At 42.8% G+C, this 10,266-nt stretch overlaps 1 protein-coding gene and 1 pseudogene across 1 annotated transcript; one reads left to right on the forward strand and one right to left on the reverse strand.

The window, feature by feature from the left end:
* The first annotated feature begins 224 nt into the window (after nucleotides 1-224).
* Nucleotides 225-1,588, forward strand: LOC109558171 (taste receptor type 2 member 41). Its single transcript, XM_019959618.2, is given in 2 exon segments — nucleotides 225-1,166; nucleotides 1,169-1,588. Coding segments are annotated over 2 exon segments (975 nt in total). The 5' UTR covers nucleotides 225-295; the 3' UTR covers nucleotides 1,273-1,588.
* A 7,480-nt stretch (nucleotides 1,589-9,068) lies between these two features.
* Nucleotides 9,069-10,266, reverse strand: LOC109558012 (olfactory receptor 2F1-like; annotated as a pseudogene).

The following is a 10,266-nucleotide window of genomic DNA, read 5'->3' on the forward strand; positions in this document are numbered from 1 at the left end:
AAAAGTCCCTCCTTCAGAACTCAGTCACAGACACCCTGAACAACCCTGCACGTTGACACTAACCATGGCCACGTGCAGGTAAAACCAGAGAAGGCAAATGGGGGGAGTCAGTGGGCCTGATGGTAACTGAGCCCGGGGGGAAATTTGCATCCTCACTGAGCTGAGATCACCTTCCTCTGAAGCCTGAGCATCCTCCTTCTAAGGGAGCTCTGGCTCAGATGCAGAGCCTGAGCTTTCTTCTCGCATCCCCAGAAAAGAGGGATTCTTCTCACATTCCCTGAAACAGGGACTGTGGATGGAGGAGGCAGGAGGCCAGGGACCAAGGCCTGGGGTGGTGACTGGAGGACGGGCCAAGATGCATCCAGCATTCACAGTCCTCTTCATGCTGCTCTTTGTCCTGCTGTGTATCCTGGGCCTCCTGGCCAATGGCTTCATTGTGCTGGTGCTGAGCAGAGAATGGGTGCGACGTGGGAGGCTGCTCCCCTCTGACCTGATCCTCTTTAGCTTGGGACTCTCCCGCTTCTGCCTGCAGTGGGTTGGAATGGGGAATAACTTCTACTATTTCCTGCATCTGGTCAACTACTGCAGTGGTCCCGCCCGGCAGTTCTTTGGTCTACCCTGGGACTTCCTCAACTCTGTCACCGCCTGGTTTGGCTCCTGGCTCAGCGTCCTCTTCTGCATGAAGGTTGCTAACTTCACCCACCCTGGCTTCCTCTGGCTAAAGTGGAGGTTCCCCAGGTCAGTGCCCTGGCTTTTGCTGGGCTCTCTCCTCACCTCCTTCATTGTCACCCTACTGTTTTTTGGGGGGAACCACGCTTTGTATAAAGAGTCCTTCACTAGAAAACCTTTCGGGAATATGACCTACTATCAGTGGAACAGGATTCTGGAAATGTACTATTTCCTGCCCCTGAAACTGATCACTTTTTCAATTCCTGGCTCTGTTTTTCTGGTCTCGATTGCTTTGTTGATTGACTCTCTGAGGAGACACGCATGGAGGATGCAGCACAGTGCTCACAGCCTGCAGGACCCCAGTGGCCAGGCTCACACCAGAGCTCTGAAGTCACTAGTCTCCTTCCTTGTTCTTTATACTCTGTCTTTCATGTCCCTGATCATCGATGGTGAAGGGTTCTGCTCCTCAGAGAGTGACTGGTACTGGCCATGGCAAATTTTACCTACTCGTGCACATCCATCCATCCCTTTATCCTCATCCTTGGCAACCTCAGGCTTCGGGGGGCATTTGGGCAGCTGATTTTGTTGGCCAGGGGCTTCTAGGTGGTTGAGGTGGTGTGATCCCCTTAACCAATCCATCAGAAGAGGCTCAGGTGAGGATGACAGAGCCACAGTCCAAATATATGACAATGTCCTCAATATCTGTTGGATCATATTGTGGGCTTTCTCCTTTGGGAAGGAGAGGAGGGGAGTAAAATCTGGGAACTCTTTGAGTATAATTTCTTCCTGGAACACTGTTAAAATGTGGCCCTAGAGGTCCCAGAGAGCCAGCATCATCCAGAAGGTCAGAATATAAAAATTCTGTGTTACTCTCTCTTTGTATCCCCTCTGTTATGTGGAAGCCTTTGGTTAAAAAGTCTTAACTGCACTATCTTTAAAAAAAGTAATCTTATTTATTTCTGTATTTTTGGCTGTGCTGGATCTCTGTTGCTGCACGGGCTTTTCTCTAGTTGTAGTACATGGGCTTCTCACGTGGGATCCTCCCAGACCAGGAATCAAAACCGTGTTTCCTGCATTGGCAGGTGGATTCCTTACCGCTGAGCCACCAGGGAAGCCCCTTAACTGCACTATCTTATCTCAGTTGTCTGCTGGGAAATTAAGAAAAATCGTGTCTGTTACTGAACTAGTATGTGGCTGGGGAAGCAGTGACCTTCCTGAGGATAATGTAATGGTCACTATGTGAGCCCCAAAGGACAGTAATTGCGGTGAACAGTGGCCTGGGCTGGGAGACCTAATGGTCCTTCTTTCTTTGAGATTCTTTTTCTCTTATCAAACTTGGATACTTCGATTTTAACTTTAGTAAAACTACTAGGTTTCTTCACAACGCATATTCTCCTTAATATTTCTGTTGTTCTGGTTTTGATTTTCTCTAAGTGACAGCCAGACCTTTCCCATGTTTATTCTTCCTTTGGAATCACATGTTGTGATTTTTCTTCTTTTTCAGATTGTCTCAAACTTTTTCCTAAAGCAAATGTCTCAAAGTCACATGTGAATTAAATACATGAATTAAATAAACATGTACTTTTTGTTCTGAAAAAAATATAAAGAATTTCACTTAGTTTGTGTTCAAAACTGTTTAACTTTTTTTTTTTAAGAATCACCCCATTAAATCTTATGTTTAACTATTTGTTTAAAACAGTTTGTTTCAATTACTATGCAGAAGTTTCAAGAGATAATTTTGGAAAAACATTTTAATTAGAGTTAGGTGCCTCTAAGGCAGAATATAAAAAATTTTTGCTAAAATATCAATGTGCCTATTTCAGAGACTAACCTGCAACTGGATTCCTTATAGAAATTTTAATTTCCTCTGAGAGTAAAAATAGTTTCCTTACTGATCAGGGTATATGCTGCTGAGTGGATGTACACTCATGAACTAAAATCTTTGGGCAAATTATCCTACACTTTAGGTTTAACTATTTTTTAATAGGTAATATGTTTACATTGTTAAAAATTCAAAAAGTACTGTAGAGTATATATAAAAAAAATCTCCTACTTTCCCCTTCTGAGGTATTCTTAACAGTTTCAAGTCTGTCCTTTTAAAAATATTTTATTCTATGACAGAAAGCCCCGAATACCTAACAAACCTTTCAACTAAGTTACTTACAAACTACTGTATTCCGGGTGCTGTGCTTAGTCGCTCAGTCACGTCTGACTCTTCGCAACCAACTAGCCATCTGAGTTGCTACCTATCACCTGTGGCCTTTACACAGATGGTTGTAGATGATTCACGCTTCTCTATACCTCACTGCTGCTGTTTAACAATTTTTAAATTTTAAATTTTTAACAAAATTTAACATGAATCTTGGAGATGTACACAAATGCACACACATACATTTCCTTCCTTTTTCAGATGTACCACCATTTTTAAAAATGTTACCTGTTTGTGGTCAGTTACACTTGCTTCCTGTCTTTTGCTATTATAATATTGATAGCAATGGTGCAATGTTGACTGGCTCTTGCACCTGTACAAATTAACTATAGGATAAAGTCCATGAAATGGAGTTATTGGGTCAAATGGTGTGTGCATTTCTAATTTTGATATATTGCTGTCTATAGGTTTCGATCAATTTGCTTCCTCACTAGCAATTTATGAGTGTGCTTATTTTTACTCTTTTCATTTTTTTTGGCCAATCAGTAAAAGGTGGCATATTAGTGTAGTTGTAATTTGCAAGACTTATTCTGAGTAAGGTTTATCATTATTTTATATGTGTAGAGCCATTTGTTTTTATTCTCTGTGGAAAGCCTATATCTTTGTTTAATTTTGAATTTGGATTTTGGCTTTTTTCTTCTTCTTTCTTTTTGGCTGGACTGGATTTCATTGCTGTGTGTGGTCTTCTCATCGGAATGGCTTCTCTTGTTGCTTAGCACAGGTCCTAGGGCATGGCAGGCTTCAGTAGTTGTATGGGTTTAGTTGCCCCACAGCATGTGGAATCTTCCCAGACCAGGGATTGAACTCATGTCCCCTGCATTATAGGTGGACTGTTAACCACGGGACCACCAGGGAAGTCCTAGCTTTTTTTCTTATTGGTTTGTAAGAACTCTTTATATCTTAGCAAAATTAGCTCTATTATTTGATGTGAATGGCAAACACTGCCCCACCCTCAATGTTTTTGTGTTACTTTATTCTTGATTCTAATGTTAATTTTTAAAAGCATCTTTATTTTGAAATAATTGTAGATTCACAGAAAGTTACAAAAAGAGTAGAATCCTATGTACTATTCAGCCAGCTTTCTCCAGTAATGACATCTTATGCAGCTATAGTACAATATGAAAACTGTTAACAGTTTCCACTAATTTTTTTACCCTGCATTCAGAAAGGAAATGCCAAAGAATGCTCAAACTACCACACAATTGCACTCATCTCACACGCTAGTGAAGTGATGCTCAAAATTCTCCAAGCCAGGCTTCAGCAATATGTGAACCATGAACTTCCTGATGTTCAAGCTGATTTTAGAAAAGGCAGAGGAACCAGAGATCGAATTGCCAACATCCAAATATCAAAATGAATCTGCCACAGGTCAGACACTTTAAAAACAAACAAACAAACAAACAACAAATTGCCAACATCTGCTGGATCATCAAAAAAGCAAGAGAGTTCCAGAAAAACATCTATTTCTGCTTTATTGACTATGCCAAAGCCTTTGACTGTGTGGATCACAATAAACTGTGGAAAATTCTGAAAGAGATGGGAATACCAGACCACCTGATCTGCCTCTTGAGAAACCTATATGCAGGTCAGGAAGCAACAGTTAGAACTGGATATGGAACAACAGACTGGTTCCAAATAGGAAAAGGAGTATGTCAAGGCTCTATATTGCCACCCTGCTTATTTAACTTATATGCAGAGTACATCATGAGAAATGCTGGGCTGGAGGAAGCACAAGCTGGAACCAAGATTGCCGGGAGAAATAGCAATAACCTCAGATATGCAGATGACACCACCCTTATGGCAGAAAGTGAAGAAAAACTAAAGAGCCTCTTGATGAAAGTGAAAGAGGAGAGTGAAAAAGTTGGTTTAAAACTCAACATTCAGAAAACAAAGATCATGGCATCCAGTCCCATCACTTCATGGCAAATATATGGAGAAACAGTGGAAACAGTGTAAGACTTTATTTTTGGGGGCTCCAAAATCACTGCAGATGGTGATTGCAGCCATGAAATTAAAAGACGCTTACTCCTTGGAAGGAAAGTTATGACCAACATAGACAGCATATTAAAAAGCAGAAATATTACTTTGTCAACAAAGGTCCGACTAGTCAAGGCTATGGTTTTTCCAGTAGTCATCTATGGGTGTGAGAGTTGGACTACAAAGAAAGCTGAGCACTGGAGAATTGATGCTTTTGAACTGTGGTGTTGGAGAAGACTCTTGAGAGTCCTTTGGACTGTAAGGAGATCCATCCAGTTCATCCTAAAGGAAATCAGTCCTGGGTGTTCATTGGAAGGACTGATGTTGAAGGTGAAACTCCAGTACTTTGGCCACCTGATGCGAAGAGCTGACTCATTTGAAAAGACCCTGATGCTGGGAAAGATTGAGGGCAGGAGGAGAAGGGGACGACAGAGGATGAGATGGTTGGATGGCATCACCGACTCAATGGACATGAGTTTGAGCAAACCCCTACAGGAGTTGGCGATGGACAGTAAGGCCTGGCATGCTGCAGTACATGAGGTTGCAAAGAATTGGACATGTCTTAGTGACTGAGCAACAAAAACTAATTTTAGAATAATTGCAAAGATTTAATGTGTAATATATGTGTATGACATATTAACAGTATTCATCATAACTTGTTAGTAGTATTATAATAATACATAGTTAATGTTATTTTTAAAAATTATTTTCTGTATCTTCATCAGTATGAAAATAGTAGAGGAAACAGGGAGTGACAAGGAGTTTTCTGGCCACCAGGAAAGACCAAGCTTTCTTTCTCTTTCTCTGACTCTTATCATTTTTTTTTCTTTATTTCAATTTTTTGAATTGCCAAGCAGTGCAAATAGGCTAAGTGTGACTGAGATAAAGAAAAGCCACTTGTGATGGATAAGAAATCACTGAGAAGGAAGTCTAATGCTGGAGAAGACCACTGCAAGTTCACTAGAGGGTGTGACTAAGAGAATAATTTACTTAAGTAGCATTTTGACATCAGCTGAGGAAGTAAGAAAAGAACTAGAAGTTATTTTTTCTCTATCTTTTTCCTTTGAAGAAATAAAGGAGAAAGGATGAGATTATAATGGAATAATGAGTGTTACTATACAATAGCTGTTACCCTTAGACTTTATATTTTATTTTGTAAAGTTGCTGTGCTACGCTGTTATATTGAAAATTGAAAAGACTAAAAAAAAAAGTGTTAGAAATCATGTTAGATCAGTGGGAAATCAGATTGGTGGACCCATGATCACATGTTCTTTTTGGGCAATTTTTTTTTATGATAAGTTGGAAAAAGTTGGCTTAAAGCTCAACATTCAGAAAATGAAGATCATGGCATCTGGTCCCATCACTTCATGGGAAATACATGGGGAAACAGTGGAAACAGTGTCAGACTTTATTTTGGGGGGCTCCAAAATCACTGCAGATGGTGATTGCATCCATGAAATTAAAATACGTTTACTCCTTGGAAGAAAAGTTATGACCAACCTAGATAGCATATTCAAAAGCAGACATTACTTTGCCAACAAAGGTTTGTCTAGTCAAGGCTATGGTTTTTCCATTGGTCACATATGGATGTGAGAGTTGGACTGTGAAGAAAGCTGAGCGCCAAAGAATTGATGCTTTTGAACTGTGATGTTGGAGAAGACTCTTGAGAGTCCCTTGGACTGCAAGGAGATCCAACCAGTCCATTCTGAAGGAGATCAGCCCTGGGATTTCTTTGGAAGGAATGATGCTGAGGCTGAAACTCCAGTACTTTGGCCACCTCATGTGAAGAGTTGACTCATTGGAAAAGACTCTGATGCTGGGAGGGATTGGGGGCAGGAGGAGAAGGGGACAACAGAGGATGAGATGGCTGGATGGCATCACTGACTCGATGGAAGTGAGTCTGAGTGAACTCCGGGAGTTGGTGATGGACAGGGAGGCCTGGCGTGCTGCGATTCATGGGGTCGCAAAAAGTCAGACATGACTGAGTGACTCAACTGAAATGAACTGGATTCCATGGACTTCCCAGGTGACAATAGTGGTTAAGAACCCACCTACCAATGCAGGAGACATAAGAGACATGAGTTCAATCCCTGGGCCAGGAAGATCCCCTGGAGAAGGAAATGGAAACGCACTCTAGTATTTTTGCCTAGAAAATCCCACAGACAGAGGTGCCTGGTGGACTACAGTGCATGGGGTTGCAAAGAGTTGGACACAACTAAAGTGACTTAGCATGCACGCAAGTCCAATTCTATAATGTCAGGGAAGCTTGTCTAACCGCCCCCGTCTTATAACTCAGTGGCAAAAATCACAGCTTACTACTGAAGCTTTTATAAAACATATTTTCCAAAATTTAAAAACATGTTAAAACTCAATACATAAATTGGCATTTGTTAACCTTTTGTGGTGGCCACAGATTCTTTGAGAATGTATCAGTTAACAAATATTTTTTGAGTGCTTACCTGTAGACAACACCCTGAGCTGGGGATAAAGTAGTGAGTATCACAGATTAAGCTTCTACCCCATGGAATTTTCAGTCCTGTGGGGAGTCGGGAATAGTGTCTAGTCATTCAGGGGAGCATGTCATGACAAACTGGGACAGTGTGAGGATGGGAGACCATGGTGTCCTGTGAGTGTGCAGCAGGAGGACTCGGGCATAGAGCTGGTGGGGGGTGGGTGGCTGGGAAGAGGCATGCACCAGCAGGGCTTCCTCAGGAAATGATAAAAAAGGGATGAGACACCACTCTAGAACACAATTCTGGGGGCTCATAGACCCCCAAACCTGTCAGTGAGTTCCAGACTAAGAAGCCCTGCTCTCTAGCGGTGTTTCTGGTCTTGAGTGTGTAAAGCGGAGAATGCTATGGAGGAGATTTTGTTCTCAGTAGAAGAGACTGGGTTTGTGTCCAATGAGCAGGAGGTCCTGAAGTCAGGGGACCCTCTGTCTTGGAAGTTTCCAGGTGGGTCCAGACAGATGTTATGTTTGCTATCTCCCTTGTCTCTAAGTGATTCCAGAAATATTCTCTTAATCTGGCTTCCATTTTGGACCCTGAATTTTGTTTTCATGGGGTTCATGCACTGATTTATTCTCCATGACAAAAGAAATTGAAGGCTTTCCTGGGCTAGTGCCTTGGTGAGAGTCAGACTCATTTTGTGAACCGACATTAGAAAAACAAACTCCAAATCCCTCCGAACTGGGGCAGGACCTACCTAACCAGGGGATTGTTGTCTAACCCAAGACAGAAAAACAGGGTTGTCATCAGAGCTAACACTTAAATAAAACACCAAGTAAGCTCTGTTTATTTTTGCTTGATCTTCAGCTGTTACTCAGATGGCATGGTTATCCTCTCCATTAAAAAAAGGAAAATAGAAGGTGCTTTATCTATCATTATAACCTCTGTTCAATTATCAACTTCAGGACCTGATCATTCATTTTTATTTCTAACATTTCTCTTTATTGTAAATAACTTTTGGTCTGTGTCCCCTAGCTTCCCAATTCTCTTGGTCTTTCAACCTTATCTTATAGTCTGCCCTAAATAAAGGAAGTTGAATTATAAACAGCTGATTCACTTACTCCCACTAGTGAAGCATGAAATAGAGAGTTTGCTGGACTAAAAGAAGAAAATAGTTTGTCTCAATTAGTCTAACATGCCTGGTGGAGAAGAAGACGATAATTTCTAGAATATTATATATTAGGTGTGCTATTCCTGACTTCAAAAACTGTGCTGTCTTGCTATTGCCTCTAATGCAAATTCCATGGCCTTGTTTTCAAAGCCCTACTATGCACACCACCCCCACTTTCCAGCCTTACCTCCTCTTCACTGACTCCCCAAAATGAAACCTTTGCTCTATCCAAACTGGTTTGTTCACTCTTTCCCAGACAGACCTTGGTGTTTTCTATCTCCTCACCTGGCTTGCATCATTTCCCTTTGAGCCAAGAATGAACTCTCTCTCTACTCTCTCATCTGTCCAAGTTCTACCATTTTCTATGGCCATTTTAATTTTTCCTTCCCCATCATTCTTTTGCAAACCAGCTATATTTTTTTTTTCCTTCATAAGGGAATTTTGTGAATTCCATGGGCTTTAATGTCTATCTCATATTTGGCAGCTAACCAAATATTGCCTAACTGTACTTTGCCATTACTGAATTATGTTGCAATTTCTTTTCGGTATTTACCTTTTATCTTTTCATATAATCCCCAGGTTATGGGGAAGGACTTCATATTAGATTGGGTGTGTCTCCTACAGCACCTGGCATGGTGTATTGAACACAGTGGAGCTTGACAAAAGTCTGTTTACTGATTGGTATTTCTCTCCAAGTCCTGCCTGGTGTCCAGGGCCCCGTGATTCTCTCAACACTAGGAGGGAACACTGCAACACCCACACAGGCCACATGGTTCAGGACACAGTGCCCACAGGCGGGCAAGTGCATGGTGACTGCCTCTCCACTACAGAATTAGCCAGGCCCACAAGCCAAGAGACCACTGCCAGCCTTGGACTGATTGCTGCTCCGCAGTGCAGCGGGGTGACCACATAGTGTTCATAGACCATCGCTGTCAGCAGTGAGAACTTAGTCCCTGAGTCCTGGGTGTTCATTGGAAGGACTGATGTTGAAACTGAAACTCCAATACTTTGGCCACCTGATGCGAAGAGCTGACTCATTTGAAAAGACCCTGATGCTAGGACTTCCCTGGTGGCTCAGATGGTAAAGCGTCTGTCTACAGTGTGGGAGACCTGGGTTCAATCCCTGGGTTGGGAAGATCCCCTGTAGAAGGAAATGGCAATCCACTCCAGGACTATTGCCTGGAAAATCCCATGGACAGAGGAGCCTGGTAGGCTACAGTCCACGGGGTCACAAAGAGTCGGACATGACTGAGCGACTTCACTATATAGTCTATATGATGCTGGGAAAGACTGAGGGCAGGAGGAGAAGGAGACGACAGAGGATGAGATGGTTGGATGGCATCATGAACTCAATGGACATAGGTTTGGGTGGACTCTGGGAGTTGGTGATGGACAGGAAGGCCTGGCATGCTGTGATTCATGGGGTCGCAAAGAGTCAGACATGACTGAGCAACTGAACTGAACCCCCCCCACAGGGCCAGGGAGAAGAAGTGCTGGGTACCACAACGGGCAGAGGAGATGGTCTTCTTCTCCAGGAGGAAGTGCGCCAGCATCTGGGGAACCCCGCTGGAGGGGTAGCAGGTGTCCACTATAGAGAGGTTGCCAAGGAAGAAGTACATGGGCAGCTGGAGGTGGGAGTCCAGCCGGACCAGTACGAGGATGAGCCCGTTGCCCAGCAAGGTCAGCAGATAGGTGGCCCCAAACAGGACAAACAGCCCAGCCTGGGTCTGCCGGTCCCTGGAGAGGCCGAGTAGGACAAACTCACTCACCCAGGTCAGGTTGTCCCTCCCCAT

This window comes from Bos indicus, chromosome 4 (assembly GCF_029378745.1).
Source record: "Bos indicus isolate NIAB-ARS_2022 breed Sahiwal x Tharparkar chromosome 4, NIAB-ARS_B.indTharparkar_mat_pri_1.0, whole genome shotgun sequence".
NCBI lineage: Eukaryota > Metazoa > Chordata > Mammalia > Artiodactyla > Bovidae > Bos > Bos indicus.